This window comes from Caretta caretta, chromosome 20 (genome assembly GCF_965140235.1).
Source record: "Caretta caretta isolate rCarCar2 chromosome 20, rCarCar1.hap1, whole genome shotgun sequence".
Classification (NCBI taxonomy): domain Eukaryota; kingdom Metazoa; phylum Chordata; order Testudines; family Cheloniidae; genus Caretta; species Caretta caretta.
In genome coordinates, this window is record NC_134225.1 from 7,062,213 (window position 1) to 7,080,597 (window position 18,385).

An 18,385-nucleotide genomic window follows, 5' to 3' on the forward strand; every position below is an offset into this window, starting at 1 on the left:
TTTAAAGAAAATTCTCTCAAAAATGTTCCCTTTTTTGTTGAAAACCCAAAGCTGTTTTCAGTTTAGGCTAAAAATTATTGCTATTCAAAAATAAAGAACCAAAATTGGTTACTTAATTAAAAGAAAAAAGAGAAATTGTACCAAACCATGAACATTTTTACTAAACAACAAACTAAAAAAGACTTTTAAACTGGTGTATAGTTTTCTCTTTGCTGGCTCTGAAGAAGTTAACTAGGTTGGGCCCATGTTGATGAAGCAGATGATGAACTGGGTGCACTGAAGCTCTGCCCCTCCACTGCTCCACAGCCACTCAGGTGTATCCCTGCCCCACGGCCACCCTGGATTTAAATCAGCACTGACCTCATGCAATTCTCAGCCTTTACAGACCTTCCTCCAGTGCCTACCAAGCACTTCCTCATTCTCCACCGGTATCGTCAAAATGTCTGTCATCTCCGTCAGTAAGAAGTACAGGAGTTCCCCCCGCAACTTCAGCAGCCAGTCCTTTGCCTCCACTGGCTACTCCAGAATGAGCCCCCTGACTTATGCCATCTCCAGCCCAGGTGGCAGCAAATTCAGAGGAGCCAGGAGCCCCCTGGGGCTGGGGATGAGTGGTGGGGCCGGCATCAAGGGTAGTCTTGTAGCAGTGAACTTCAACCGGAGCCTGATGAGTCCCATCAAGACTGGGCTCGACCCAGAGATCCAGCTCGTGAAAGCTCAGGAGAAGGAGCAGATCAAGACTCTGAACAATAAATTTGCCCACTTCATTGACAAGGTAAGCCTTGGGTCTTCTAATACTGAGCATTCTCTCCTTGGCAGATGGATCTGTGTTGTGAAGAACTCTGTTGTCCTCCTTTCCTATTACGTTTTAACTCTTATAAGAATTGGAGAGACCAGCGAAAACTGTGATGAAACAGCCCAAAAGGCAGTGGTGGCAAGTTGCTAATGTCATGGTAGCTGTTGTCAGTGTAATAAGTAAAGGCAATAAAGAGGGTTTAGTCATTGTGCAACCTTTAAGAAATCGATATGGTACAAAGGATAATCAGCCTGAACGGCTCTCACAACCAACACCAGAAGCTAGCTAGGCCTTATCTGATGCTCCAAAGGTTACACTAAATGGGACGCTTTCAAGCAGACCCACGCAGTATCACAATTGCTGTCTATATTTTCAAAAGCAACGAGACCAGTCAGTTTTGGGGTGCTCAGCTTGAAATGCCTCAAAAAGACTTGAGTTCCAGAGGTGGGCGCTTGGTGATTTTGGATAAAATCAACCCCCTTTAAGGGGTCTTAAGTTGGGCATCCAAAATCACTATTCAGGCTTAGGTCTTCTAAACAGATTGGGCAGGATCAAGACTTTATAGGACTTAACTTGGGAAACAAAAGAGGCTTCCCCGAACTCGTCAATATGTATTTTGGTTCATGCTTGGAGTAATCAATGAGCAACCTACAGTAAAGGCCAACCCTCTTTAATGCTTCTTTCTTATTGCTCCCACAGCCCAGTGGCTGTATTGGCCTTTGGTTTTCTAAATTTTTTCTCTCTTAAGGGCTTAGAATGGGGTGGGCAACTTGACTCTGAGAAGGAGCCAGAATTTACCAATGTACATTGGCAAAGAGCCACGGTAATATGTCAGCAGCCCCCCATCAGCTCTCCCACCCCGGAGCCTCCCACCCACCGGCAGCCTCACCAATCAGAGCCTCCCCCTCTCTCCCGCACCTCCTGATCAGCTTCGTGGCATGCAGGAGGCTCAGAGGGGGAGGAGCGAGGGCACGGCAGGCTCAGGGGAGGGCGTGGGAAGGGGTGGAGTGGGGGCAGGGCCTGTGGCAGAGCCAGGGGTTGAGCAGTGAGCACCCCCTGGCACACTGGAAAGTTGGCGCCTGTAGCTCCAGCCCCGGAGTCGGTGCCTAGACAAGGAGCCACATAGAATCATAGACTTTAAGGTCAGAAGGGACCATTATGATCATCTAGTCTGACCTCCTGCACAACGCAGGCCACGGAATCTCACCCACCAATTCCTGTAACGAACCCCTAACTTATGTCTGAGCTGTTGAAGTCCTCAAATCGTGGTTTAAAGACTTCAAGGTGCAGAGAATCCTCCAGAAAGTGACCCGTGCTCCATGCTGCAGAGGAAGGTGAAAACTCCCCAGGGCCTCTGCCAATCTGCCCTGGGGGAAAATTCCTTCCCGACCCCAAATATGGCGATCAGCTAAACCCTGAGCATGTGGGCAAGACTCACCAGCCAGACACCCAGGAAAGAATTTTCTGTAGTAACTCAAATCCCACCCCTTCTAACATACCATCACAGGCCACTGGGCATATCTACTGCTAGTAGTTGAAGATCAATTAATTGCCAAAATTAGGCTATCTCATCATATTATCTCCTCCATAAACTTATCAAGCTTTGTCTTGAAGCCAGATATGTCGTTCGCACCCACTGCTTCCCTTGGAAGGCTGTTCCAGAACTTCACTCCTCTGATGGTTAGAAACCTTTGTCTAATTTCAAGTCTAAACTTCCTGATGGCCAGTTTCTATCCATTTGTTCTTGTGTCCACATTGGTACTGAGCTTAAATAATTCTTCTCCCTCCATGGTATTTATCCCTCTGATATATTTATAGAGAGCAATCATATCTCCCCACAACCTTCTTTTGGTTAGTCTAAACAAGCCAAGCTCATTGAGTCTCCTTTCATAAGACAGATTTTCCATTCCTCAGATCATCCTAGTAGCTCTTCTCTGTACCTGTTCCAGTTTGAATTCATCCTTCTTAAACATGGGAGACCAGAACTGCACACAGTATTCCAGATGAGGTCTCACCAGTGCCTTGAATAATGGTACTAAAACCTCCTTATCTCTACTGGAAATACTTCGCCTGATGCATCCCAAGACCGCATTAGCTTTTTTCACGGCCATATCACATTGGCGGCTCATAGTCATCCTGTGATCGACCAGTGCTCTGAGGTCCTTCTCCTCCTCTGTTACTTCCAAGTAATGCGTTCCCAGTTTATAACAGAAATTCTTGTTATTAATCCCAAAATGCATGACCTTGCACTTTTCACTATTAAATTTCATCCTATTACTATTATTCCAGTTTACAAGGTCATCCAGACCTTCCTGTAGGATATCCCGGTTCTTCTCTATATTGGCAATACCTCCCAGCTCTGTGTCATCCGCAAACTTTATTAGCACACTCTTGCTTTTTGTGCCAAGGTCAGTAATAAAAAGATTAAATAAGATTGGTCCCAAAACCGATCCCTGAGGAACTCCACTAGTAACCTCCTTCCAGTCTGACAGTTCACCTTTCAGTGTGACCCGCTGTAGTCTCCCCTTTAACCAGTTCCTTATCCCCCTTTCAATTTTCATATTGACCCCCATCTTTTCCAATTTAGCTAATAATTCTCATGTAGAAACTTATCAAATGACTTACTGAAATTGAGGTAAATTAGATCTACTGCATTCCCTTTGTCTAAAAAATCTGTTACCTTCTCAAAGAAGGAGATCAAGTTGGTCTGACATGATCTACCTTTTGTAATGCCATGTTGTATTTTGTCCCAATTACCATTGACTTCAATGTCCTTAACTACTTTCTCCTTCAAAATTTTTTCCAAGACCTTGCATACTAAAGATGTCAAACTAACGGGCCTGTGTTACCCGGATTGCTTTTTTTACCTTTTTTAAAAATAGGAACGATGTTAGCAATTCTCCAGGCATACAGTACAACCTCTGAGTTTACAGATTCATTAAAAATTCTTGCTAATGGGCTTGCAATTTCATGTTCCTTTAATATTCTTGGATGAAGGTTATCCGGGCCGCCCGATTTAGTCCCATTAAGCTGTTCGAGTTTGGCTTCTACCTCGGATGTGGTAATATCTACCTCCATATCCTCATTCCCATTTGTCGTTCTACCATTATTAACTTCTGAAAAGCCGCATGTGGCTCCGGAGCCACAGGTTGGCCACCCTTGTCTTAGAAGATCCCTTAGGGGCAGATTGTTCCACATCTGCTCATTGTGGAGTTTCTTGCACCTTCCTCTGAAGTATCTGATACTGGCCACTATTAGAGATGGGATACTGGACTGCATGGCTGTAGGTCTGATCCAGTCTGGGAATTCTTATGTTCCTAACTGTGGGGATAGTCTTATCCTGGAAAAATGCTCAGTTTTCCATGAGGACCAAGTGTTTTGTCCAAGTGGATGTGTCCTGTAGCCATCTGTGGAAGTGAGTGAGATTTGTCCTGTTCATAGAATAATAGAATATCAGGATTGGAAGGGACCTCAGGAGGTCTTCTAGTCCAACCCCCTGCTCAAAGTCGGACCAATCCACAATAATACTTCCTGAAGCGGAGAAAGATTAGTACATAGGGTATACGTAGGAACAGGTTCTCCTCCCAGGGAGTTATGGGTTAGCATAGAGGAGATAAATTATCCTTTGTGGCTAACAAATAAGGAGATGGGCCCAGTTCTCTAGTGTCAGAGTCATAGACTTTAAGGCCAGAAGTCAGACCAATGTTCTGATCAAAAGTCTCCTATGATCGGTTAATGAGACTGTCAAGAGGGCTATTTTTGCTCTTAATTTGTTTTGAAAGGCAGTGTCTGTTTCAGCACAGTTTAATGCAGAGACGCCGATTTTCAAATGTGCCGGGGGGATGCTCCACCCCAGGCCCTGCCCCCACTCCACCCCTTCCCCAAGGCCCCAGCCCCGCTCCGCCTCTTCCCACCCCGTTCCGCCCCCTCCCTCAAGTGCACCCCACCCTCGCTCCCCTCCCCCCAGCACCTCCTGCACGCCACGGAACAGCTGATCGCGGGAGGTGCTGGGAGGGAGGGGGGGGAGCAAATTGGTGGGGAGGACAGACAGGAGGCGCTACGGGGCAGGGGGGAGGCGCTGACCCACGGGGCTTCCAATGGGTGCTGAGCAGCCACTAATTTTTCCCAGTGGGTGCTCCAGCCACGGAGCACCCACGAAGTCAGCGCCTATGGTTTAATGGTGGAAAGCACTTTTCTCAGCCTGCGTGCAGATTCCCTTGACCATGGACACAGCTGCTCAGAGAGCACAAACAATTCTGTTGGGGCATGCGTCCGAAACTGGGAAAGTGAAACGGTGAAAGTGAAGAATAGTTGGCATAGCTTGGATAAAACTGGAAAGCTTGTGGCACAAGGAAAATGTACCTGTGGCTGGAGTTGGTTGAACGCTCTTATTTACATTACAATAAAACTTTCAAGATCAGGCCCCTAGCGTGTCAGGTGCTGTACACACTAGAGCGGAGAGAAATTTTTTAGCAAAAAGAGGCAAGTTCAGTGATGCCAGAACATTTTGTTAATTCATATTGATTTCACTGAATGGTTTGTTTAAAAACAGAACAAAACAATTACAAAAATTGGTACCAAGCGATTTGAAGTTTCTGTTTGAAATGACATTTAGTTGCAAAACGTCCTTTAGTTTTATTTAAATTTTTTTTAATGTTTACAAATGGTCAAAAACATTTTAATTTCGTAGAAATTAGACTTCTTGTTCAATCCAGAATGAACTTTTTTTCCGACTTTTCGATTAGCCAAAAATTTCCATCTGACCCCAAATTAATTTTTTTCGACCCTTTGAAATTGGTAATGAACCAAAAAAAAAAAAATCGTAATTTGCCCAGTTCTAGTTCAGACACACAGCAAGAGATAATGCCCACCCCACTGAGCTTACAATCTAAATAATGAGACAGACACAGGTCGGGAGGAGACACAGAGAGGGGAAGTGACTTGCCCAAGCTTACCCAGGTGCCAGCTGTCCACAGTCCTAAACCAGTTGCTCAATCTACTGGAGCACACTGGCTCTTGTAAATCGCCAGTTATATTTACACTCATTTTAATGATGCTTTTTCCCACTGCTGAAGTGAAGCAAAGGGGCTTTAGTGCAGCTGAAAAGTCTGGCCTAAGGTCTCCCATGTGCATAGTCACACCAGTCTGAGGACGCAAACTCCTTATCTCCCCAGGTTCGCACACTGGAGCAGCAGAACCAGGTGTTGAAGATCAAGTGGAGCATGCTGCAGGGCCAGAAAACTGGGCCCATTAACATGGAAAACATGTTCAAGGCATTTATCAACAACTTGCAGAAGCAGCTGGAGGACCTGGGGCACCAGAGGGTTAGGCTGGAATCCGAGCAGGGCAACATGCAGGACCTTCTGGAAGAGTTCGAGCGAAAGTGAGTCCAAACTATGACGCAGCCAATGGGGACTTTCTCACCAGACCGAAAGGATTGGGTAAAGATTCCAGGCTAGGGTGCTTTGCACATCCAGGCCTATATCCATTAGCTATGGAAGAAGGTGGTCCTAAAGCAGAGGTGGGCAAAGTATGGCCCGTGGGCCACATCTGGCCTGTGGGACCATCCTGCCTGGCCCTTAAGCTCCCGGCCGGGGAGGCTCGCCCCCAGCCCCTCCCCTGCTGTCCCCCTTTCCCCGCCGCCTCAGCTCACCGCGTCGCCAGCACTCTGGACGGTGGGGCTGCGAGCTCCTGCTGGGCAGTACGGTGGCGTAGCTGGCTCCAGCCGGGCGCCGTGGCGGCCAGTCCTGCTGCTCTGAGTGGCATGGTAAGGGGGAGGGGAGTGGGGGGGTTGGATAAGGGGCAGGGTTCCCGGGGGACAGTCAGGGGACAGGGAGCAGGGGGCGGTTGGATGGGGCGGAGGTTCGGGGGGGGGGGGCAGTCAGGGAACAGGCAGCGTTGGATAGGCATGGGAGTTGCGGGGGGGCCTGTCAGGGGGCGGGGGTGTGGATAGGGGTTGGGGCAATCAGGGGACAGGAAGCAGGGGGGGTTGGATAGGGGGTGGGATCCTGGGGGGGCAATTAGGGGCGGGGGGGTCTCAGGAGGGGGTGGTCAAAACATGACTTTTCAGAAGAACTTGGTCCATTATATCAATGGGCAACATTGCAGTGCGGTTGGTGTCTCCAGGCTCAGTAGGGTAGGGGATCTTTTGCTCCTAGTCACCTCAAGTCTGTGCCAATAGACCTGGGAGAATATTTTTGTTTGAAATGTGATTTGGGGAAAAGGCAGCTTTGGCAACAACTAACTGTGCTGTGAATTTGTGTTGGCTTCACTGAAGTTTCCTTGAAACACAATGCCAACACGTAAATAAAAGCCCAGTCAAAGCGAAAGGTTTCGTTTTGGGTCCAATGGAACGTTTCATTGGACCCCAAATGATCTTATTTTAATTTGTACTATTAGATTCTCCAGAAATTCTGAAAATTTCCCTTTTCTGTGTACCTGATTTCTGTGTACCCCCCCCCCCCCCGATTTTTCGGCCCTGTTAGTGAACTGAAAAATGTATAATTTGCATAGCTCTAATTCTCACCTCTATCGTCTCTCTCAGACAAAGGTGCCGACTTTCTAATGAGCTGGGGGTGCTGAACCCCTGCTCTGCCCCAGGCCCCGCCCCCAGTCTAATCCTTCCCCCACGGCCCCACCCCTGCCCTGCCTCTTCCTGCCCCCCCTCGCCCCCCCTCCACTCCATCCCACCCCACCCCACCTCTTCCTGCCCCCTTCTTCCCCCTCCTCCAAGCACGCCCCACCCTCACTTTTCCCTCTCCGCCCCAGTGCCTTGTGTATGCTCGGAACTGCATGGGACAGCTGATCATGGTGCTTGGAGGAAGGGGAGGCACTGGGAAGGGTGGGAGGCGCTGATCAGTGGGGCTTCCGGTGGGTGGGAGGCACTGGGGGGAGAAGGAGGAGCTGATCGGGTGGGGGCTGCCGTTGGGTGCTCAGTACCCACCATTTTTCCCCCTATGGGTGCTCCAGCCCCGGAGCACCCATGGGGTCGGCACCTATGCTACACCACTGCATATCCAGACTAACTCCATCGCGCCCTTGGTAGGTTTAAATCAGGCCCAATATCTCAAAGCCAGTCCAGATTTATATCCCCATTGCGCTTACAGGCTCCAACTCTGATCATGGCCCTATTATGCTGGGGGCAGTGCAGTCGCATCGTGAGATGCAGTCCCTGCCCTGAAAGGCTCATGGTGTAAACAGAGAAAAGGCGGGAGGGGAAATGACTCATCCATGATCACACAGCAGGGCAGTGGCGAAGACAAGAATAGAACCACTAGGCCACACCACCTCTCTCTTTTGCAAAGTCCCAAAGTGCCCAGCCACAGTTGCAACAGCAAGGGCCTGATGCAACAGCACCCAAAACCCCAGCTGAAGTCAGTGGGAGCTGTGGGTGTTCCCCTCCCGCACCCAAAACCCCAGCTGAAGTCAGTGGGAGCTGTGGGTGTTCCCTTCCCGTGTCAGGAGGGGAACACCCATAGCTCCCACTGACTTCAGCTGGGGTTTTGGGTGCTCTTCAGAACATCCTCTGATGGTCCCCACATCTTTGTAGCTTCCGTAAGAGAATTAACTCCCAGCCACTCAGACGCACCCTGCAATGAACTGATTCCCTCCCACCTGCTCATAGGTATGAAGAAGAAACCAACAACCGGACTAGGAGGGAAAACGAATTTGTCCTGCTTAAGAAGGTGAGTCCATGCTTCTTCCAACTGGGTTTAGCGCTAGGCATCGGGCATGATTATTTATTTATTATGGGTATTGTGGGGGTGCCTGGGAGGCCCAGTCATGGATGAGGATGCTATTGTGCTAGGCGCTGTACAAACATGGAACAAAAAGATGGCCTCCTACCTCCAAAGAACTTCCAATCTTAGTAAACAGGGTTGGAGTCTGACTCACAGGTGCCTGGACTCTTTTCTCAGGAGTTGGACGAGGCTTACATCAAAAAGGAGGAAATGGAGGTCAAGTTGCAAAATCTGAACGACGAAATCAACTTCCTGATAGAGCTTTATGCCAGGGTAAGTGGCTTTTCTCTCCCTTGTCTACACTTTGTCTACACACATGAGGTGCGGGCTGCGTCCACACTGGGGTGCGTGGCTAGATGCGGCAGTGAAAGGCTCTAGCAGGTGGAGGCAGTGGGACACTACACGGCTCATTCTAGCAGTGTAGACGGGGAAGGCACTGGTTGGACGCGTAGAGAGCTGGGCAGGGTACATGCCCCAAGGTTCTGGGCATAGGTGCTGACTCCGTGGGTGCTCCGGGGTTGGAGCACCCATGGAGAAAAATTAGTGGGTGCTCTGCCCCCCCTCGCAGTCAAGCTCCCCTCATCCCCCACCCCACCCCGTCCCTCCTCCTCCTCTTCCTCCCCCCGAGCGCACCGCGACCCCGCTCCTCCGCCTACCTCCGAGCTTTTCCTGGCCGCTGCCAAACAGATGTTTGGCCATGTTAGCACACTCCGGGAGGGGGTGGAGGAGTGGGAATATGATGCGCTCAGGGTGGGGGGGGGGGAGAGGCGGGGTCAGGGCAGGGATTTGGGGAAGGAGTTGGAATATTTGCAAGGGGGGGGATTTGGGATGGGGACTTTGGGGGAAGGGGTTGGAATGGGGCTGGGGAAGGGGTGGGAAGAGGCGGGGCAGGGGTGGGGCCTCATGGAAGGGGTGGAGTGGGGGCGGGGCCGGGGTAGAGGCGGGAGTCGAGCACCCACAGGGAAAGAGGGAAAGTCGGCGCTTATGATTCTGGGGTGTCTTTACCTGCCTAAGCAGTGCCTCACCATCTACACTGCTGTTTATACCCATGCTAGGGGTGTGTGCAGTTACTGTAAGTGTAGACGTAGCCTTAGATTACGACGACAGTTCTAAATTTCCTGGTGAATTCCATTGAGTAACAGAGTTTCTGTAATGAAAGATCCTGCCAGTCTAGAGAGCCAGAGAAATTGTCTTTTTTTTAAAGGGGCAGACCTGCCTCCACAGTTCACTTTCCAACTAGCTGCAAAATTCCAGGCCAGATTTCAAGCCCCACAATGGTCAGGAGCTGTTTGGGGTTTGTTTGGGGCCCACAACTGGGATAAATAGTCACCAGTTGATTCTTACAAAACTCCTCTGTTGTAAGTGTCATGACTCCCATTCTACAGACAGGAGAACTGAGACAGAATGACTCACCCAAGGCCACTTGGCATGTAAGTGGCGGAGATGGGATCAGAACTCAGGAGCTCCTCCACTCAGCCTCTTAAGGGGTCATTTACACTGCAAAAAAAACCCTGCCACAGCAAGTGTCCAAGTCCGGATCTGCAGACTCGGGCTCACAGAGTTCACCTATGGCGCTAAAAATAGCCTTTTCGGCATTCCCATCAAGGCTGGAGTGCAGGTTCTGAAAGCCAGCGGGGGGTTTGTGTCTCAGACCCTGAGCTCTAGCCGGAGTGGGAATGTCAATATGGCTATTTTATAGCGCTGTAGCTATAGTCTATAGCCCCAGGCTCTGACACTTGCTGCCACAGGTCTTTTTTTTTTTTGCAGTGTAGACATACCCTAAGACACTAAGCATATAGGGACTTCCATATTCCACTATCCTGTTTCTAAGAGTAGTCAGCACCAGCTGCTTCAGTGTAAGAAAAACAGAATTAGCAGAGGTGGAATGATCTACCTTCCTCTTAGGGCCCATCCTGACCTCTGACAGACAGAGATAGGCTTCCCACCTGAACCAGGAGGTGTTAAACCCCTCCCTAAATTTGTCAGCGTTAACTGTTATAACTTTGGGTATTCTTCTCATCCCATCCCTTTTGGAATCTTGAGACTTTCTTGGCCTCACTGACTTCCTGTGGCAGTGAGTTCTACAGGCGAATGACGTGCTGTATGGAAAAAGTATTTTCTTGTCTCTATTTTGAATTTGCCACCCTTTAACTTCATGGAACGTACACTCGTTCTTGTGTAAGGAGACACCGATCTCCCTTCTCTAGACGTTCGTCATTGTATATACTGTTATTGTGTCCCCTTTTAGTTGTCTCCTCTTGAAGAGAAACCATCCCAATTTTGTCAATCTCTCTTCATAAGAGAGTTTCTCCAGCCCCTTAATCATACTTGTCACCCTTCCTTGAACCCCTCTAGTTCTGCAATATCCTTTTTGGAGGTGGGGTGACCAGTGCTGCATGCAGAATCCAGAAGAGGCTGAAGCATTGATTTATATCAGCCTGGGGAGGGAGCTTCCATGGGAGCCGGCTGCAGGGCTTATGGGATGCAATTCAGTTCACTGTCCTTCGCTGTAACGAATGAGGGTTTTCTTTCTCATGTAGGAGCTGCGTGATCAGCACACCCAGGTAGAGGTGTCCAACACCCCCATGGTCACAGCTGTGGACAGCAGTCCCAAGCTAGACGTGGACAGCATCATTGCGGAGGCCAGAGTGCAGTACGAGGAGATGGCTGAGAACAGCCGAGAGGAAGCTGAGAGCAAGTATCGGATCACGGTGAGCGAGGCCCGTCTCTGCCCTGAGTGGCTGCTGTTTAGAAGGGCAGGGCAGTGTGTGAGGCCTGGTCCATGTGAGAGAGAAGTGACAATATGGAACAGGGTGAACCAGGGCCCTAGACAGCTTCCTGGTTCCTTTGCCAGGTGGCTTCATCCTTTGCTTGGGGTGGTGTTGACAGCAGGGGTCCACCACCTAAGGCCCACTTCTTTCCGCCACTCCTAGTCAGATGGGCTGTGGCCTTCCTCATCCCTGACCTACAGCCATCAAGCAGGTTGGGGTCTATCCTGGGCTTTGTGTGCAAGGCCATCACCGTGGTGGAGGGGCCTTCCTGCCACATAACCCCCTATGCTACCCCAACCAAAGAGCCTTTCCTGCCACCCCAGCTGAAGGTCTTGTGTGTGGGGTTCCCCTCAGACACCCGTCTGAACCCTCTGAGCGCGCAGTGGATTTAGGGGCCTGCCACAAAGGGTGGGAACTTGGTCTAACTCCATTGGGCCCCCTGATCCAGGGGGGATGGGAAAAACTGTTCCCCCACCTTCCTTGGCCGACCAAGAAGCAGTGCTGGAAGATGGAGCTGTTTTCTCCCCACCCAGGACAGTGGCTGCATAGATGACAATTCTGAGGGGAACCCTAATTTGTACGTGCCCACCTCTGCACCCTTGCTGGCAGTGAGGTGACACGACATGGCTAGCATGAGGCTCTTCACTGAGGCGGTATATCTCACCGGCTCCCAGACTCGTGTTTCTCTAGATCCTGATCTGGACTCAGCGTCTCCTTCTCTCTTTCCCTTTCTCCCCTATGCAGTACGAGCAGATCCAGGAGAAAGCAGACAGGCACGGGGAAGAGCTCCGTGCCGCCAAGGCCAAGCTCAACGAGCTCAACCGGATGATCCCATTGATCCGGGCGGAGATTGCGGCTCTGAAAGAACAGGTCAGCGAGGAAACAGCTGGGGATTCACATGTGGATGGAGGGGGCCACATCCAGCCCTGGGGGGGAGCTCTGCTGAAGTAATTCGGTGCCCACAGGGCCAGATTTTCCAAAAGCTCAGTGCACTGGGTGCATAGAATCATAGAAAAGTAGGCCTGGAAAGGACCTTTTGAGGTCATCTCGTCCAGCCCCATGCTGAGACAAGACCAAGTATACCTAGAGCACCCCAATAGGTGTTTGTCTAAACCTGTTACCTCCCTTGGCAACCTGTTCTAATGCTTAACTATCCTTACACATAGAAAGCTTTCCCTCATCTCTAACCTAACTCTCCCTTGCTGCTGATCAAGCCAATTACTTCTTGTCCATGCTGGATTCCTGGGCTCTTTTGAAAACCCAGCACTTGAAAATCAGCACCTCCTTGTCATTTTCTCCATCCATTCTTTCGGAGAGACCTTGAGGCAGGAGCGTCCGAACTGGGTGGAGGCCAGGGGGCCATGGCCCTCCCACTTTTTACCGGCCATAAGGGCGAACAATGGTGGGGAGGGGGCAGAGAGGAGCAAGTGGGTGTTGGGTTCTTGGGGGAAGAGGTGGTGGAAGGGCAGGGACTCGGAGCGGTGCAGTGTTTTGGGGGGAGGGCCACGGTTTGGGCATCTGTTGCTCCCCCCACTTTAGGGTGCTTGTGCCACCCCTTCCTTGAGGCCATGTGACCAGGGGAAGGGACTTCCCTTTAAGCTTCTTGCCATGTGTCCAACTTTCTCTCTAATGACAGTTGGGCTCGGGGACCAGTCACAATGTGATTCTATTCTGTAGTGCGGGTAGGATGTTAATTGTGTCCTGAACCCTTGCTAAAGCCATGACCAGTGTATGCATTGGTTAGGAATTCAGTCACTGTCCTATCTATCTCTTCAGGGGTGACTTGATTACAGTCGATAAGTATCTACATGGGGAACAAAGATTTGATAACGGGCTCCTCAATCTAGCTGGTAAAAGCTAACCATATCCAAAGGCTGAAAGTTGAAGCTAGACAAATTCAGACTGGAAAATAAGGGGCAGATTTTTAACAGTGAGAGCACTTAACTATTGGAACCATTTGTGGTGGATTCTCCATCACGGAACACTTTAAAATCAGGATCGGATGTTTTTCTAAAACATCTGCTCTCGTTCAAACAGGAATTATTCTGGGGGAGTTCTACTGGGCATGTTATACAAGAGGGCATCAGACTAGCTCAGTGGCCCCCAACGCAGTGCCTGTGGCCACCATGGCGCCCGCCGGGGCATTTTTGTGTGTCCGTAGGACACCCTGCTGCCGAAATGATGCCACTGAGCGCGGCCGCTGGAGAATCGCCAGCCAAAGTGCCGCCGAGAAGCGTTGCTGTTTCTAAGAGGCATTTCGGCGGTGGGGCAATATGCTAATCCCACAAGAAAGGTTGGGGACCACTGGACTAGCTGATCAAAATGGCTTTTGAATATCTGTCTCTTTCTGTCTCTCTCTGACCTGTAGTTCCACACTCTAGCCAGCCTCGCTCTCTCTCTCCAGTCTCTTTCTCTACGTAGCAACTTTCCCCACTCTCATTGCCGATGTATCTCAGCACCTTACAAACTTGGTTACGGTGCTGGACCGGAATTCAGGAGATCTGATGTAAATTCCTGGCTCTCCCGCATTGTAAATGTCAAAACCAAACATTTGGGCTTTTTCTGTTGTTGGTTTATTGGTTTTCGTCTGAAGCAATTCAGTGAATGGATTCCAAAATATTTCAGCCGATGTGAATTTGCATTTTGCAGTGAAAAATAAGTTTTGGATGAAAAAGGGTCACCTGCCTCTCATCTCCTCCTGATCTCTAAGACTAGAGACTGGATTAAGTCCTGATACGTAAGCCTTAATACCCCTTCCAAAATGTGTGTTGTCATTAATTATAAGGGCCCTACCTCTCTTCCCTTGCTTACTTCTTTTCTTGCTGGGAAATTTCCACTTACCCAGTAACTAGCTCTCTTTGGAGTTGCCCACGTGTTTGGAGAGTTGGCCTTAGAATGTCCTATCTGATTTCTGCTGTCAGCTGAACCCTTTCCTCCATAGATGGCTCCAAAGAAAGACTGGGTCTCAGTGGAAATCTGTCAAACGTCTGTTTTGCAGAACTCCAAGCTGGAGGTGGACATTGTCCAGGCTGAGGAGCAAGGCAAGATCGCTGTGGCAGATGCTACAGAGAAGCTGCAGAAGATGGAACATGCCCTGCAGAAAGCCAAGCAGGACATGGCGCTCCAGCTGCAGGAGTATCAGGCGCTGATGAGCCTCAAACTGACGCTGGATATCAAGATCGCCACCTTCAGGAAGCTGCTGGAAGGAGAGGAGAGCAGGTGGGCTTTGGGATGGGGATGGCGTGAGTCATGATTGGATGGCTCTCCACCACACCCAGCAATGGGAGAACCAATGAGAGAGCTGAGTACCATAGGCCAGCCCCCAGTGCTAGAAAGTTGGCTCCGACATGGTGCACCTGTCTGTCTCTGAGCTAGACGGATTAACCCTTTGATTGCTGACCTCTCTCTGGGAAAGAAGCTCAGGTGGGTTTGGAAGGGGGTCGGGTGGCACATGATGTGATTGGATGCCTCCTGCTGGTGGGAGGGCCAGTCAGAGAAACCAGATGAGCCCAGTGCTGATGCACTGGCCCCAACAGGCCAGTCCAGTGCTAGGTTCATTGTGACCAAGGTTGCCACATCATCGGAGGAGACGGGTTTGCGACTGAGCAGTACAGATTAAGAACAAGCAGACTGGAAATTAATGTAGCTGTGCGGGACAAACTGGACGCTGTGTGTGTGGAGTATCTTTGGAGGAGCCACTTGGTCGGCCTGTAGATATTCTGCTTCTGTTTCAGGGTGACTTCCCCCAATAAACTGTACTTGACCCTTAATTATCTCTTCACCTGGGTTGCTGGTCCTTTAACTGCGGGGGCACAAGAGTGTTCCGATGTGTGTGATTACAACCAGACAGCTTTCTATGGAAATCATTGTTCATGCAGAAGTGGGCCAGCCGCTTCCCAGCTGAGCACAGCCTCTGAGCTTGATTCACCACTTCTCCACGCTTTACGCTGGTATGTCAGGCAGGCAGCCCTGTGCTGAGGCAGGGGTGAAATGCCTTTCGGGGGGGTGAGTCATGGAGTCAACGAGGTGTCGAATGGCTGGGCTTTAACTCGGTTCCTAGCAATCTATATCCTAGACAAGCCAGCCTCATGCAGTGGAGGAAATGGAGTAAAGCATCTGGGATCTCCTGTGTTCTAGTCCCAGATTTGCTGCTGGCTTACTGTGGGCTTAGGGGAGGTCATTTAACCTCTCATTAGTACCATAAGGATAACGATCCCATAAGAAATATTTCTACCTCCGGCTTCACTGTGGTTGCTATGCAGCATGCTAATTTTCCGCTCAGATCTTTTTGGGTAGAGCCCCGATCCTTCTGCTTCACAATACAGGCCCTTATTGACTGAGCCAAAGGAGAATCTCTGTTAGTTGCGAGCAGTATGGGGCTCGTGACACACAGACAAATTGTTCTGAGTCTGTGTTGATGGTGGCTTGCATGCACAGCACTCATTGTGTCCTTCTCTGCATCCCATCTGCACTAAGTTTTGTCGCTCTCTTCTCCTTGGCAGGCTGGAATCCAGTATGCAAAACCGGAGCATTCAGACTAAGACAACCGGCTATTCAAGTAAATATATTTCATCGGGGGCACTCGGGAGGAGGTGGGCAGCAGGGCAGACCATAGAACCAGGACAAAATCCCACTCCCATAGCAGTGCTGGACTTTACTAGCCAGTGGGAGTTTGGCACGTGTAGGGAGAGCTGAATATGAGAGATGGCTTCTGTCACATGGGTCAGAGAGGAGAAATTTGCCCCTTGTGAGTCACTAAGGTCCTGATCCTGTAAGCTGCAGAACATACCCCACTGTCGACAATCACATCCAGTGCCATAGGCGTGGGAACTATGGGAGCAGGGGGGCTGCAGCACCCCCAGGTTTTGCGCAGGTTTTGTGCCTGTGGTCCCGGCTGCTGCCACTGCACTCGGGGTCCCAGCTGCTGCCCCGCATCCAGGGTCCCAGCTGCTACCCCATGTCCAGGGTCCTGGCTGCCGCCCTGCGCCCAGCATCCCGGCTGCTGCTCCGTGCCTGTGATCCTGGCTGCCACCCCACGTCCAGGGTCCCAGCTGCCGCCCAGCATCCAGGGTCCCAGCTGCTACCCCTTGGCCAAGGTCCCGGTTGCCGTCCCTGCGCTGGGGGCTCCATGCTGGCCCCGCACCCAGGGTCCTGGCTGCTGGCCCCATGCCCGGGGGCAAGGGGGCTGGCTTTCAGCACCCTCACTATTAAAAGCGTTCCAGCACCATTGTCCGGTGCCGGGACCGTCGGCTAGATTCTGACCTTTTCTGGCCTCGTGTTTGCTTAAACTCTCATTCCCGGGGCAATCCGGTTAATGACAACAAAGGGCCATCTACTGCCTTCAGTTTCACCCATGCCATCGCATTGGCTGAGATGGCAGGATGTAGACAAGGGCCCAGCCTGGCTGGTGGCTGCTCCTTGTTCTCTGCTTCACTAGAATGGGTCTGAGGTGTCGTCCACATATTCACAGAGCTGGGAAGCTTCCCGGTGGCTGAAATTTCATGCCCTCCTTTTTTTTCCGGGCAAAACACTGTTTTTGACCAATGTGTACATTTTCTATGGAAAATTTCCATTCTGGCTGAAATTTTCTGGTTTAAAGAAACTGAAAATTTTGGGTCAAGGTTTTGGAGTTTTGTAAAAAAAAAAAAAAAAATCATTTTTTTTTGGGTTCAGTTTTCTGTACATTTCGTTTGGTTTGTTTAGAAAACTGAATGTTTGTGGCTTTGGAAAAAAAATCAAACATTTCTGTGGTTTGAGTTGTTTTTTTGTTTTTTCTTTTAAATGGAAAATTGATTTTTAAATTGATTTAGTTGGGGATTAGTCCTGCTTTGAGCAGGGGGTTGGACTAGGTGACCTCCTGCGGTCCCTTCCAACCGTGATCTTCTATGATTCTGTGGAAAAGCCTCAAAATGTTCCATGGGAAGGTCTGAAAAAAAAATCATAAAAAGAAAAGATTTCCCACAAAAAAGAAAGAGTGTGTTTCATCCCGCACAAGTCTAAGTGTAACGCTAACAATTGTCGGTGGGCGGGATTGAACCTGGGGCCTCTGGAGCTTAGCGTGTGAGCTTCTACAGCATGAGCTAAAAGCCAACCTCCTATTAGCTAAGGCTGTAGAGCAGACACATTTTAGCTCTCTCTCTAAGTGGTCTCTGTGCCACTAGATAGGCCAGAACACCACACCTAGAAGGTGTGTGGGTTACAGAAGCAGAGTGGAGCCTGTAGCAGAGAGCAGACTGTCACCTGGTAGTGGCTGCTGATGTAACCAGTACGTGGTGGGTAATGCGTATAGACCACATTATGGCCCATCCCTCTGACCTTGCATGGTCACTGTCCCGGCCTGTGATCTGGGATGGTGGGTCTGTCTCCTACTGGTGCTGTCCTTGAGCATGCTTGATTCTTCCCCTCCGTTGCGCTGCCCTGATCGGTTGCTTCTGGGATGCAGGGTTGGAAGCCCATGAGCTAATGCGTCCGTCTCCCTCTTCTCTTCCAGGTGGGCTGAGCACAAGATTTGCTGGCAAATTTGGCAGCTCATAAGCGTTGGTGCTGCCCCCCAGTTCCTCCCCCCTGGAAAGCTTGACTGAGAAAAATAAAACCAGGGATGGAAAATTGGTGTCTGACGTCCTCTCAGATGAGCCTCTGTTACTTTAGTGCCTTAACAGATGGGCCTTCATTGATCAGCTAAGCCAGTAGGTCTCTGGGGGAGACTGGGACAGGGGCAGAAATCTGAGGACCCCCCCGCCCCAAATCTAGCAGCGGTTGCAAATTCTGTTCATGATAATAGAGGAGTTGGGTGATGGGGTGAGCGTAGGCAACAGTGGGGTAAATGGTTTGCCAGTGTCCCCTGACATCAGCGTTTGGTCCCTATCAGTCAATGCTTCATTCCTTCTCAGTGGCTGCGGAGCAAAGCTCTGTTATGTTTTTCCTCTCTTTCCCCTGCCCAGAGGGGGTCATTGTTCACCCAATGAACTTCTTACCTCCGATAACGACATCTCTGTTCTCTTTACAAGACAAGTGGACCCCACTAGTGAGCGTGTATTACAGGTCCCTGATCCACAGAGGTTGCTTCTCTATTGCCTATGCTA

At 50.2% G+C, this 18,385-nt stretch overlaps 1 protein-coding gene across 1 annotated transcript; it reads left to right on the forward strand.

Moving 5' to 3' along the window:
* The first annotated feature begins 439 nt into the window (after positions 1–439).
* LOC125629324 (keratin, type II cytoskeletal 8) lies at positions 440–17,951 on the forward strand. Its single transcript, XM_075121744.1, has 9 exons — positions 440–772; positions 5,968–6,176; positions 8,418–8,478; positions 8,710–8,805; positions 11,073–11,243; positions 12,048–12,173; positions 14,302–14,522; positions 15,806–15,895; positions 17,858–17,951. The coding sequence occupies exons 1-9, from the start codon at positions 440–442 to the stop codon at positions 17,949–17,951; spliced, it is 1,401 nt and encodes a 466-aa protein (XP_074977845.1).
* The last annotated feature ends 434 nt before the right edge of the window (positions 17,952–18,385 follow it).